Source organism: Meles meles, chromosome 18 (assembly GCF_922984935.1).
Source record: "Meles meles chromosome 18, mMelMel3.1 paternal haplotype, whole genome shotgun sequence".
In the NCBI taxonomy this organism is placed as follows: domain Eukaryota; kingdom Metazoa; phylum Chordata; class Mammalia; order Carnivora; family Mustelidae; genus Meles; species Meles meles.
In genome coordinates this window covers 10330156-10344007 of record NC_060083.1, presented here as the reverse complement: position 1 = coordinate 10344007, position 13852 = coordinate 10330156, and the positions used below count along the sequence as shown (strand labels likewise).

The 13852-nt window shown below is 60.8% G+C and overlaps 1 protein-coding gene across 2 annotated transcripts; it reads right to left on the bottom strand.

The window, feature by feature from the left end:
• Positions 1-714: 714 nt before the first annotated feature.
• On the bottom strand, positions 715-12600 carry ZFP3 (ZFP3 zinc finger protein). 2 transcript variants are annotated; one of them, XM_045985870.1, is made up of 2 exons: positions 12548-12600; positions 715-5000 (listed from the first exon to the last, which is right to left on the bottom strand). In XM_045985870.1, exon 2 carries the CDS (start codon positions 4990-4992, stop codon positions 3514-3516), a length of 1479 nt encoding a protein of 492 aa, XP_045841826.1. In that variant the 5' UTR covers positions 4993-5000; positions 12548-12600; the 3' UTR covers positions 715-3513. The 2 variants fall into 2 exon arrangements, with proteins under 2 accessions (XP_045841826.1, XP_045841825.1); XM_045985869.1 differs by lacking the exon at positions 12548-12600 and adding an exon at positions 5354-11950.
• Positions 12601-13852: the final 1252 nt, after the last annotated feature.

Below are 13852 nucleotides of genomic sequence, written 5' to 3'. Positions count from 1 at the left end.
GGGTCAGCTCCAGAGGCTCTGGCTCCCTCCATCTCAGGGGTGCCCCGAGGCAGGTTGTTTGCACAGAGTTTCATCCCCAAAGCTGAGACCCACGATGAGGGAGTGGCAACTGAAGCCTTCTGGGTTAATATTTCTCAAAGGTCAAAGCTGGCTTTCCAGAACGAGGTAAAGGACTATAGGCAGGGTCCAAGGACGGGTTTCAGGTGGCCCGTGAGTCCCCCGAGGTCCCGTGCACATTTCTCTAGGCAGAGCCTTCAGGAGTCTCAAAGATCCCTGATCTCACAAGTGTAGGGACCTGCCTCGGATCAGCAGTCACCTCGGAGGACACGCCGTGAATCTTAGTGGTAGCAACTATGAACACCAGCCCTGAAATCTCAGCAGGAAGGTGACCTTCAAAAAAAGCTGGACCGTCCAGATAATCCAGAACATTACCTTGTTAGCCAGGAAAAACATGGATTGTACACACAGATCACTTATGATTGATGAACGAAACCAGTAACATGGCCCGCTGTGAACGATAAAGACCTCACAAAGCCAAGCAGAGAGCGGAGGACAGGTCAAGTTTCTGCAGGAGGGGCACAGAGCAGGTGGCTGTGGCCCGAGGGAGAGAGAGCCCCGCATGGGACGGGGATGACACTGGCCTAGGAGGTCACACAATAACAGCGGAACGACGTACTCTGGGATAATAAACATCAGGAAGGCGTCAAGCGAGTGAACCTGTAAGGACACACTTTATTTACCACTAGTGCAATGGGAAGGGTGAGAATGTACACTGGCTGGGCTGCAAAAATCCTCAAGGCTTATTTCTGGGCATTTAGGGAGGTTTCTGAGATTACGAGGCCTGGCTTTCGTAGCTCTAAAACTGAGAAAATTCGTGTTTCTTTTCCTCAATGGACTACTTGCATGAGCATATAACTATTGCCCACAATAACAGGCAGATTTTGACTCCCAGGTCCACAGAGAGGAGGGGAGGCTGACAGAAGGGGAAGGTCGAGAGCTCCCTGAGATAAGGGGCGGGGGAAGGCGAGTACGGACAGGGAGTGAGGACACCAGCTGCGCACATAGTGTGTGGTCGAGGTGGAGAGACTCATTCACCAGAACTCCTCCTGGGAAACAAGGACTCTCCTTGGGATGGGGGAGACCTCCCCCACTTTACCCGCAGGCTCAAGAGTAACAAGGAGGGAAGCCATGCTGCCTTCTCATGCTCCAGGAAGCAGACTGCTGATTGAGGGCCTTTTCCTTTTCTGAGCTGGGGCACAGCTGGGGCGGGGCCGCAGGGAGGAGCTGGGTGTTGTGAGGTGCTAAGCCCGGGGAGGGGGGAGAGAGGGAAAAACCAGCGGTGGTTTGGCCAACAAGGGACATTTGAGAACGTACAATGTGAGTGCCCTTCCCTACCTGCCCGTGGACGCGTCTGTGGGAGTGGACTCTCGGGGGGTGAGGTTAAATCGGGGCCAAGTTCTCAGCCAGGGCTGGCCAGTGGTAAGTGTGGACATCAAACACACGAACACAGGGGGCACTTGGGGGGCTCAGTGGGTTAAGCCTCTGCCTTCGGCTCAGGTCATGATCTCAGGGTCTTGGGATCGAGCCTCGCATCGGGCTCTCTGCTCAGCGGGGAGCCTGCTTCACCACCCACCCACGCGCCTGCTTCTCTGCCTACTTGTGATTTTTCTGTCAAATAATCTTTGGGGTGGGGAACCCCACAAACACAGGACCAGGAGTTGGAGGGACGGGAACCTCCAGGTTTCACGTGACAGAGACACAGTCCAGTAGCATTTTTCAGCTTGAACTTGAGCGGCAAGTAAGAGAGCACACTGTGCTTGTCATCCCCGTAGGGACGAGGGAATTCGGAGAATCCCTCCCGCTTGGGCCTGACCGCCAGGCCAGAAGTGGGACAGAGGTGGGGGCCGTATGGCCTGCTGTTCCCTCAGGCGGCCCTTTACTCAAGGGAAGGGTCTAAACCTGGGGGAGCACAATGGGGCTCAGCGTAAACCCACTAAATGGGTTTTGGCTGTGAGCAGTTACGTTTCCAAGGATGTTGACTTAAATCTACGATATTCAAACCACATAGTACAAACATCGACGTGCACAGCCTGCGCACACACAGCGGCCGCAGCCAGCCCGTCCGCGGCACAGCCGGGGCTTGGGAGCACGGACAAGTCACCTGACATCCCTCCCACCCGCCTGGTCTTCGACATCCGGCAGGAGCACCCACAGCCACCCTGTCGGCCGATGGTTGCGTGACTCTGTGAATTAAAAATCCTTCAACAAACACGGAAACCAGGTGGATTTTATGGTCCGAACGTGGTACCCACTTAGCCGCTTACAGGGGACCCACATCAGAGATGCCGTGAAAGGAAGAACGGAAGGCGTCTGGCACTGGGCCTGGCACAGCGAACACTCGGGAAACACTAGGGGTTAGTAACGCATCACAAAGAGATTAAACAGAGCACTGAGGACGAGTCTCGTTAGATGTAAGAAGTCCAGAACCGCGAGGCTGGCTGGACTCTGGAGTTTGCAGAGTTCATGTCCCCTCGTCTCAAGGTCAGAGCCATCTCTACCTGCTGGAGTCCGGCTGCGCACGGCCTGCTACTTCCTGGTGCCTCCGACACTCGGACCTGCACACACCCGAGGAGGACACAGGACACCCGCGTTGAGGGAACAAGGGGGCTGCACACAGCGGACGGCTCCAGGGTGAGGCCCAGGTCGGGCAGGCGAACTGGCCCAGCACGGCGGCAGGTGCCTGGTGATAGCAAGGCTGCGTAGTCCCTGTGTGATGTCCTGGCACGGGACACAGCAGGCCAGCCGGCCGTCCATTTGCATAGCGCCCACGTGGGTCACAACTGCCCACAGGCTGCTCCTTCCCTGCCGGACGGCCCAGGCTCGCTGCCCTCCCCCCGCCCCTAGCGTCACCCCCAGCCCCTCAGGATGCTCAGGGCCTCGCTCGCCATCCTGGAGGTGGCCGTCGCCTCCTCCATCCTGCCCACTCTCCAGAGGAACAAGGAGGCCCCACAGGTGGGGAGTCCCCAAGCTTCCCACCTCCGCGATCATCTAAGGCTCCTCGGGAGCACGCCTGCAAGATGTCGAAGCTGTGAGAAGCTCTGTCAAGGGTCCCAGGGCTCTGCTGCGGACGGGAGGACGAGGAGCGTGTCCTCCACTCGACTGTCTAACACCGCAGAGGAAAATCATCCACGAGTCACGCAGCCTCCCTTGGGAGGAGGCGGGACCATGGGCCCCCACAGTTCCTGACTAGTAACAATCCAGGCTATGTGGCCTGTACAGACCCAGAAGGCGATGGTATCTCCTCGGGAGTGCAGGGAGGGGGTGCGAAGGCAAACAGAGGAAACACTGAGGCCTGAAACAGCTTTTATGGTGGAACTCAGGATCCTGAAACCTCTCCCCAAACGCTTCCTAAAAGCCTCTCCTTTCCAACCGCTGTGTGGGCTGGCGGGCAGCAGGACCATCCTCCCGTGGGGCGTGCTGGCGGGGGGCGGCCGGGGCCCTAGTGCAGGGCGCTCAGTCGGCGCCGTGCACGCTCTGGTGCCGGAGCAGGTGGGAGCTCCTGCCGAAGGCCTTCTGGCACTCGCCGCACGCGTACGGCTTCTCGCCAGTGTGGACACGCTGGTGCAGGACGAGCTGGGAGTGCTGGCCGAAGGTCCTCTGGCACTCGCCGCACGAGTACGGCTTCCCGCCGCCGTGCGTCTTCTGGTGGAGGAGCAGCTCCGAGCTGTCCCAGAAGGTCCTCGCGCACTCGCTGCACTGGTGGGGCTTCTCCCCGGCGTGGACCCGCTGGTGCGCCGCGAGGTGAGAACTCCGCCGGAAGGCCTTTCCGCACTCGAAGCACTCGTAGGGCTTCTCCCCCGTGTGGATCCTCTCGTGCCGCAGCAGCTCCGAGTTGCCCCGGAAGGCCTTCCCGCACTGCGCGCACACGTACGGCTTCTCGCCCGTGTGGATGCGGACGTGCCGGACGATCTCCGAGTTCTGGCCGAAGGTCTTGCCGCACTCGCGGCACTCGTACGGCTTGTCCCCCGTGTGGATCCTCTGGTGGCGGATGAGCTCGGAGCTCTGGCCGAAGCCCTTGCCACACTGGCCGCACAGATAGGGCTTCTCACCGGTGTGGATCTTCTGGTGGCGGATGAGGCCTGAGCTGTGCTTGAAGGCCTTGCCGCACTCGCCGCACTCGTGGTAGCGCTCGTCCGTGTGGATGCGCTGGTGCTGGATAAGCTGCGAGCTGACGCGGAAGGTCTTGCCGCACTCGCCGCACGCGTACGGCTTCTCGCCTGTGTGGATGCGCTGGTGCAGGGCGAGCGCCGAGTTCTGGCTGAAGGCCTTGCCGCACTCGCCGCACTTGTAGGGCCGCTCGCCGGTGTGGACGCGGTGGTGGTGCACGAGGTGCGAGCTCTGGATGAAGGCCTTGCCGCACTCGCCGCAGGCGAACGGCTTCTCGCCTGCGTGGATGCGCAGGTGCCGCCGCAGGCTCGAGTTGGTCCCGAACGCCTTCCCGCACTCCTCGCAGCCGAACGGCTTCTCCCCGCTGTGCACGCGCAGATGCTGCAGGAGGTGCGAGTTCTGGTTGAAGGCCTTCCCGCACTCCTTGCACGCGTGAGGCTTTCCTCCCCCCGGGCTTCTCCGCGCCCCGGGCGCCGCGGCCCTCTCCGCGGGGCTGGTGCGGGGCGCGGCCCGGGGCGCCAGCAGGTGCGGGCCGGAACCCTGGATGCGCTCGCTCTCGTCGCCGTCCCCGGACTCCTCACCCGATGGGGACCTCTTACAGATGGCCGGCCCCGACGCGAGGCCCTTCCCGCAAAGGGACACCCGCTGTGCTCTCCCGTCCGCGGACACTCCCGAACGCCTCGCCAACGCGTCCTCCGCCCGGGTGGCTCCCAACTCCCGGCCCCGGCAAACCACCTGGGGAAGCTTCTCCGACGTGGCCGCGCGTGGCTCGGGGTCTTCAGAAGCCTCCTCCTTGGGGATTACCTCCGCGTGCTCAGTCCCCATCTCACAATCTGAAATGACAGAGGGCAGGCGCATGAAGTGGCTGCAGCGCATGGGACCCCCGCGAGAGCTGGCGCGGTCGGACTGCACGCCACGGCGGCCTGGGGGTCGGGGACAGGACGGGACCAGGGGTGACGGCGGGCATGGCAAACGGAGGCCGGGCCCTGCCTGAGAAGCGCAACACGGATCGTCAGAGGGAAAGATGTAAGAAGAGGGATGCTGCCGAAAGCTGGCCAGGGACCTGGGCTTGGCAAGGAAAGTGGGAACAGAGGGTCCACCGCGGAAAGGCTGGGCAAAGCGGCAGAGGCAACACACTCCTCACCAGAGACAGGGCCCCTCCCTGGCGCTGACCCGTGGCGCTCACCAGGACACAGGTCGGCTGCGGGATCCGCAGGGCTGACCATCCAGAGGGTCCAAGGGCTGGTCCAGGGTCAAACCACAACAGAAGTCAGTCCTCTTGGCTCCCTTCAATTTGGACGAGGTTGCTCTGGTTTCGTCTTCTCCAGGTGGCCGCTGTATGGACACCTGCTCTCCCCACCCCCGCCATGGAAATGCCACCGACACCGCAGTCTTCAGTTCCGCAGACTTGCCCCTGCCCCATGACCAAAGCTCCGGCTCACTACAGCGTCCTGAAGTCTTCATCATGTGAGAGAGCTTCGTGCTCTGTCTTTTCCAAATGCTTCCTGTCGACGCTCACCTTTCTCCAAATAAGTTTATCGTTTTGTGAAATGTCCAAGCATATCCTGATGTTTTTATATCCAACACGTGTCTGTCTTTCCTTTTGGTGAGTTTTCTTCTATTTTCAAATGAGTTAATACTTTTTATACATAGCTACGTTAACTTCTACACTGTTTATAAAACGGCCTCTTCAAAGAGTTTTCTTACCACTACTTTAGATCTAAACCTATGCTTTTTTAAACTTCTAAAAGGCTACCGCAAAAGTTTTAGTTGTTCCCCAATATGCCTTCCTGCACAGCTCGTCACCGACAGAGTAACGAACGTATTTACTGCAGCATGGAACCTGGCTGAAGACGGACATCCCTCAGCCTTCTCTGTGGCCGGGTTTGGCCCCACGACCGCACTCTGGCTGGTGAGACAGGAAAAAGCAGGCGGAAATGCGTGGGATGTCTGGGAAGTCTCCCGAGGGGATGTCTTTCTTCACTGTTCTCCACACTGTGCCTGGGGAGACAGGTGGCAGGCGGGTGCCATCTGGGACCGTGAGCACTGCAGCGTCCCCCCCATACCCTAGGATGGGGCAGAGCTGGAAGGAACCAGGCTCCTGGCGACCCCACGGAGCTGCCATCCCAGCCCTGGATTTCCTGCCTCTGTACTTTTTTTTTTTAATAAAGATTTTATTTATTTATTTGAGAGAGAGACATCAGCAGGGTGGACAGCAAGGAGCCCCATGTGGGACTCAATCCCAGAACCAGGACCTGAGCCAAAGGCAGACACTTAACAACCGAGCCATCCAGGTACCCCCAGAACTTTTCCATCTGAGAAAGAAATATGCCTTTGCCTTGCTTAAGCCATTGTGGTTTTTTGTGTTGTTTTTAGGAAGCCAGACCTTCTGCTAACTGGCACCATGGCCATGGGGGTTTAGCTATCCTGGACACAGAAGCGGGGTCAATGCCACAACGGGCCTGGCCTCTGTCCAGGGAGAAAGCACACAGGCACCGCGGCCAATCAGAGGAATAAGATTCTCTGCCCGTAAAGTTGTGGCAGCTGAATCTCAAGGGGGAGCGGGCAGCCAAGGGCCCTCACCCTACACCGCAGAGTCGCGGAATGGTTTCTAAGCCAGGGAGTGACACAGACATGGCCAGATGAGCGTTTTGGGCCAAGGCACACTAACGACCACTTCGTAGCCAGAAAGCAGCAGGCCGGGACGTAGGGGCCTGTGAGAAGGCAGAGGCACGCACCAGGGCAGGGGGCGTGAGCTGACCAGGGCAACAGCAGCAGAGGAGACAGCTGCAGAAAGAGCTCGGGCTCAAACTCCGTAAGGCTCAGCTGGGAGCTGCCGGGGCTGGACACAGGGCAAGGAGGGGAGCGCGGCACGGACGATGCCCAGACCTCCCTGCCCGTCATCAGATGACCAGCGGAGCCAAAGGCTGGGGTCCAGCAGCAGCAGCTCATTCGGGCCGCAAGAGGACCCATCAACGCTGTTTGGCACGACACGTTTCAAGGCATCCATACTGAATACCAAGGAGTCAGCTAAAATGTCCCGGTCTAAAGCTACACTGGCCAAGACCGGAGACATGGCCCGGACCGGACTCAGCATCGCCGGCAGCAGCACCGCATGACGGTCACCAGAGACAGGCACAGACACCCAGAAGCCACAGCTAGCGTGTAGGCTCCGCCATCACCCACCATCCTTCCCTCCGGGGCTTCCCGCCTTTCTCCACCCCACGAGGCTACACCCCGCACAGATATTCACAGCCCCCCTGGTGTCCAGCTGCAGCCGTGGGGAGGCCCCACGGAGACCAGGAAGGAGGACTCAGGTCGGGGTATTTGTCCCCTTGGTTCCCTCCTGTGAGGCCACCTTGGGCTGGCGGTGTCCCCCCACTCACCAAAGGCCGTTCTTCCTCTTGGGGAGTCTGTCCGACCCAATCATCTCACAGCCCCGGACCCAGCAGCCTCCCCAGACTCTGGTACCCCCAGGCCCGGCTCCCGGATCCACACCTGGATCATTTGTAACTAACCTCCCTCGATGAGCCTAATTTGAATGAGCAGCTTCCCGTCCGGACCCTCATGGCAGAGGGTGGGACGACGAAGGGAAGCCTGCCAACAAGAGAAGGGATGGTGAGTGACCGAGTCACCGGGCTGCCTGGAAAGTGCCTACGGGGACGGTCCGGCGGTCACAGGGCCCTGTGGGAGCAGACTCGCTGGAGAAGTCGAGCCCAGTGGCGGCAGACGGATGGACCGGTCTGCTGCTTCTTCCAAGAGTCTGGATGAAAGAACCAATGACCTCCCGACAGGAACGCCCCGCACACGCCCCACAAGCGCCCCGCACGCGCCTCGCACACATTCGTACAGAAGGCGTGGTGCCACCACAGGAGACGGGCTGGGAGGGAAGGATGGACGGGATTAGTGAGTACACGAGGAAGCTCGTGGGCAGGAGAGGCTGAGAGCGGTGATGGGGTGACCTCCACAGTTCACCGGCACCACCCAGCCCAGGACACCCAGAAGGAGCCTTACCTCCTCGTGGAGTCCCTGAGTCCTTGGAATCTCTGGGCTCCCCCCAGAGGACCCGCAATCTTCAGCTCTGCCCACAGCACGGGCTCTGCCCTTCCCACGGAGCAAGGGCAGCCCCCAAAGCTGGACTTCTCCTTTTTTTTTTAATTTTTTTAAGATTTTTTTATCTATTTATTTGACAGAGAGAAATCACAAGAGAGGCAGGCAGAGAGAGAGGAAAGGAAGCAGGCTCTCCGCCGAGCAGAGAGCCCGATGTGGGACACAATCCCAGGACCCTGAGACCATGACCTGAGCCGAAGGCAGCGGCTCAACACACTGAGCCACCCAGGCGCCCCTGGACTTCTCCTTTTTGTTGAAATTTTTGCGAACTGCGGTTGAGTAAGGGTCCATGGGGCTAGGACTCAACTGTGCCCTCGTTCATGGTGCGCGTGGGCTGGGAAGCACAGCCTTAGAGAGTCGTCTGACACGCAGCTGCGGTCCAGTCCCATAAGCTGCTACTTTTCGGTCACCGTCGACGCCCCACCCCTCTCCGGTCCCCTTCTCACCCGTGTCTCTCCTACAGTCCACTGTCCGGCACCTCGCAAGGTCAGAATTCTCAGAACTGCATGGAAAAGCACTTGTCCACAGTACAACAGGTTATGCGCTGCGCTCTATCTACCCCCAACTTCAAGATCTGGTTCAAAAGTCAAATCTAGAACATCCCACCCAACGAACGCGACCTCCTGACCTTTCCTCCCCTCTGCCTTCTGCCAGCGACACGGTACCAGCGTCACTGGCGGGTCACATTGCTGTATGCCTTTCTGGCAGCTCCTCATGTGTGCGTCAGAGCCAAGGGCACGCGACAGGCCTCACACTCCCGCGGAAACACTCCCTTCCTCACAGCCTGGATTCAAACTTCCAGCCGGAATTTCCTACCTTTGTCTCTCTCCGCCTCACTCTCCTAACCCTGAAACTGGCTGTTTCTGGAGAGAGAGAGGATGGTGGTGTCACCTGAGCAGGAGGAGGACGGCTCCTGGTCCTCAGTCTGGGGGGACACGCAGACCCGTCCTAGCTCACCACAGCTCAGAACAAGGTGTACAGCTCTGCAAACCCAGATCGGTTGTTTTTCTCCGCATCCCAGAAGAGCACATGCAGAAAGCCTCACCCAGAGTCCCAATGCATCCACCAGATACCCACGTAGCCACTAACAAGACCTTCGACTCTGAAGGGACCACGCTGCCACCGAAACCCTGAGAATTGAGTCACAGCTTGCAATTAGAGCGGGAAGATTGTTTGTTTGATTCTTAAACAATAATCCTCAGCCTGGAAAGAGGCGGGATGCGTGATAATCCACTGGGGAATGTGTAGAAACTAGGAAATTCGAAATGATGAATTCCAGGCCCCACCTCAGGCCTCCGAGAATGCCCGGGGCGTGCCCAGGGTACTAGGGAATCCTGATGCTCCAGCAGGGGTGGGAGCTGCCCCAAACTCAGTCCGGGATGCTCAGCTCTACCCAAGGCCCACTATGCCCGCCACATGCATGAAGCAGCAGGATTGCACGGACACGGCCGGCTAATGCTCAGACTTCTTTTCTCCTTTCTGACCCTCCCGCTGGGCTGCCCTCCCCTCCCCTCGCGTCCGCTTTGCAGAGCAGACAGGGCAGATCCAGTCCCACACGCTGGAGATTCTTCATGTTGGGAAACCCACACTTGTGCACCCTTCAGACCTTAGCTGCCGGGACAGGAGTGGAGTTTGCCCCCAGCTGCCTAAATCCGAGTTCACACCAATCTCCAGGGATAGCAATATCACTCAATTCTTTGAACTCATCTGCCCCAAATCATGATGTGATTTGTCATAAACACTGATTAATCTGGCCCCTGACATTCTGATTAGGTCTTTTTATTTATTTTTTTTAAAGATTTTATTTATTTATTTGACAGAGATCACAAGCAGGCAGAGAGCAAGAGAGGAGGAAACAGGCTTCCCGGTGAGCAGAGAACCCGATGTGGGGCTCAATCCCAGGACCCTGGGATCGTGACCTGAGCTGAAGGCAGAGGCTTTAACCCACTGAGCCACCCAGGCGCCCCTGATTAGGTCTTTTTAAAATGTCTGTTGAAAGCAAAGATTTCTGAAAGAGCTACGAAAGGCCCAAGAATCACTCCCGCCCCCAACAGACTCCGTGGGGTTGCACGCAGAGGCTGTTCCAGCCCAGAGGGACACACGGCGGGAAATGTAGGAAGGGCATGCTGGTAAACAGGTCTCCCTTTGGTAACAGAGGACGACAGCAAGCAAGAGGAAGGAGCAGGAAGGGAAAGCTGCAGGCCAAGGGTCCACGGGGTCCGGTGCCGGGCTGATGTAGACGGGGCAGGGCAGGGGTGCAAACGGGCTTCCAGACAGCGGTCCCCATGCTCACAGAGGTCACAGATGGTATCTGCGCACCCCACCCCTTCCCCGACAGAACTACACCACAGCACCCAGGCAGAGCGCGAGGCGAGCACCAGAGTAAAGAGAAAAGGAACAGAGGGAGCATTGTGGCCTCGGCGTAGCATGTGGACTGACAAGGAGGCTGAGTCAGTGAGAGCATTGGCATTCTGATGCGGAGAGGGACCGGGAGCGCTTACTATGTGCTGGGCACAAAGTGACGCACAGACATTGCCCTGGGAAACCCTCACAGCCTCCCCAGGAGACAAGCATGACCGTGTGAGGAGGAGCTGATTGACATCATTTCCCCACCCTCTCCAGCCCCAAGGCAGCAGGGAATCTGGGGACATGGCGGTGGGAGAATGAGGGACTTGAGGATGTCAGCCAGGACACAGTGGAGATGGGAGAGCAGGACAGGGAGGCGGACGGAGTGGGGGAAGGGAGGGAGGTGTGGTGCGTGCCCAGATGGAGGTTTCAGAGAGGCAGGGAATGTGATAAGCACACAACACTCGGAATCACAGGGCAAGGATCCTGGCACGTGGCCAAGGTTTAATTCTGAAATGCCAAAATTCATGATACACTCAGAATATCCTTTGCAGCTATTCAAATTTATGATGAAACATCTAAGAAGTCGACTTCTGCGTAGGTATGGGAACGCAACGCTTCTCCAATCCCTTTACAGGGCATTTGAGCAAAGAAGTGGGCAGTGGGCTTGCAGGCTCTGCAGGAGATCTGAGCTCTGGGAGTGAGGCCCGGCCCAGCTAACCCGGAGAGCAAGACCACCTCCCTTGCAAGGGATTGTTCAGAACAGCAGGGACGGATCTGGGGACGGACATATGCCTTCATCTGAGTCAATGATGTTCTGAGCAGGCTCGCTGGGAGCCTCCGGGAATAGTTCCTACCATCCTGCCCAGCTTGTGGATGACGTCAGGGAGAGCTCATAAAAATCGCGGGACCATGGAGCCAATAGGCTCAGTCCGTCCGGGAAGCACTTTCCTGCCTGGCTCCAACTGTTTGAGCTTACACACCGGCACAGTCCGAAGCAAGCCTGAGTTGCATTATGTTACGTACAGACAAAAAAAGCATTGTAAGGGATATCCTTTCCCCTAACTTCTGAAACGCCCCCATCCTACCAAGTGTCCAGCATCCCGTACAAGGATCTCGTCCTCCCCCGGGGTGTGTGCTCAGGCGCAGGACCGGGAAGCTGCGGGGAGGTTCCTGCTGGCCAAACACCGGTTACTCTTTCCAGCGTCGTGGCCTTTGGGAACAGGTGTTCCCACTTCCCGGAATACTACCGCCCACTGTGCGCTTCACCAACATGCACGGGCCTGGGCTCGGCCACACGCAGTCCCACTCTCCTCCCTGACCCGAGGCCCCTCCGTCTGCCGGCAGTCACGCCGCTGAACCGTCTGTCTACGCGCACCCCCCACCCGGCGCCTGGAGCGTCCTGGGCAGCGGACTGAGCCGGCTCACGAGTATCGAAGCGCGCTATCTACACGGCGGGGCTGCGGCGCCCTCCAGGACTAAGCGGGTATTTCATTCCTTTTCGGACCCCAGGGGCCCAGACCGTTGCCCGGCAGGACGCGGAGGCGCGTCGCTCCAGTGGGCGGCGGACCGGTCTGTCGAGCACCGTCTCCGGGCTCTCTGGGTCCCCCCCGCGGTGCCACCCCCCGGACGGCTCCCGGACCCCAGCGCTCAGAGCCGCTCCCGTCCGGCCCCCGCCCCGCCCTGGCAGCCAGTGTCCGGCGGGGTGACCGTCCCGGCCGCGCTCGGGGCCGCGGGGTCGGGAGGCCGAAGGCAGGCGCGCGCGGGGACGGCCCTCGCGGAGCAGGTGGAGAATGGAAGCGGGTTGAGGGGGGCGCGCGGCCAGCCCAAGGTCACAGGCCGGCTCGTCGCATCCGCCCGGCCCGCGGACCGCAGCAGCCTCGGGGCCCGGCCCCCGCCCCGCCGCGCCGGGGGGAGATCTCACCGCGGCCGCTCGCTCCCCGTTCGCCCCGCGCCGCGCTCCCCGCCGCCGAGCTCTCCGCGTCCCGGGCGGTGGCGGCCAGCGCTTCCACTTCCGGCGCGCTCAGCCAATCAGCGCGCGCCGCCGCCGGCGGAGAAGCAGGTGGGCGGTCCGCCCCGCCCCCGCGCGCTCCCCGGCCTGCCCGCCCCCCGCGCCCTCCCCGGGCCCCCCGGCCCTCCTCGTGCTCCCCGCGCGCCGCCTAGCCGACCCCCGCGGGGTCGGCTCCCAGGAGAGGCCACCCGCGCCCGCGTCCCCCGCAGCCCGCGGGACCACCGACGAGCAGGGTCCTCCGGCCAGCCTAGAACGGCCCCGGGGACGCACTTCCGCCGCAGGGCCGGCCGCTCTGCGCGCCGCTGTCGCTGTCCCCGCGTCCACCTGCGCCCGAGCGTGCGGCGGCCGCTTCGCTCCGGGCTGGTCATCCCCGCGGTCCTCATCCGGTCAGGCCCTTCCCGGAGCGCCGAGGGCCTGGCGGGCGCGGACCCCTGCATCTCGGAGCGCGGCGAGCAGGGAGCCCGCTCGGAGGTCAGAGGGGCTTGCTCGCGGGAGCGCCCCGGGGGCGGCGTGCGGAGCCCTGCCGGCCGCGCTTATCCTCCGCCGGCCCGGCTCGTCGCAGCCCTGGGCCTCGGCCTCTGAGCTCGCGTGCGGTCCTCGGGCCTTCTGTGCGCGGGCCTCGGCTCCCAGGGCCGGCGCGGAGGGGCCCGGCCGGCGGCGCTGCTCGCCAACGCTGCTCCTCGGAGGAGCGCCGTGACGGGCCCCGTTCGCGTCCGCGGCTTCGCATCTCTGCGTTGGCGGCGGTGGGAGGGTCAGCCCGGCCGCGGCGGCTCCCGCGCTGGCCTCCCGATTGTCCTGCGGGGTCGGAGGAGCGGCTGCCCTCGGGGGAGGCCGCGGTGTTGCAGCCGGTGCGTGGAAGACCGGGGAGCTCTCCCTTGAGCCGCTCGTTGGAATTCGGCCCAAGACCCCGGGGTCCGCGCTCCTGCCCCCACACCAGCACCCTCAGCCCCTCCGCCCTCCCATCGGCGGCGGCCGACAAGCGTGGACCGCGGCCGGCTGAGATGTCCGTCTTCCTCGCCTAGGCTGCGCCCAGCCCGTGGGAAGGACATTCCCACATACACACGCTCACATGCTTTGTGATTTTCAGCTTTCTGAGTGATTCGAACGTGCAGCTAACAAAGTTAAAAGCCAGCAGCCCCAGTCAGTGACTCTCAGAGTGTCCAAACGGACGGCGTTCGCATCTCCTGGAAACTTGATGGAAATGCAGATCCTTGGGCC

Excerpts from the sequence above, each read along its gene's own strand:
- ZFP3 (XM_045985869.1), bottom strand. The coding sequence starts at position 5,393 with ATGGTCAGCCCTGCGGATCCCGCAGCCGACCTGTGTCCTG. Across the intron at positions 5,001-5,353 it reads CGCAGCCGACCTGTGTCCTG|ATTGTGAGATGGGGACTGAG; the intron begins GTGAGCGCCACG and ends CTGTCATTTCAG.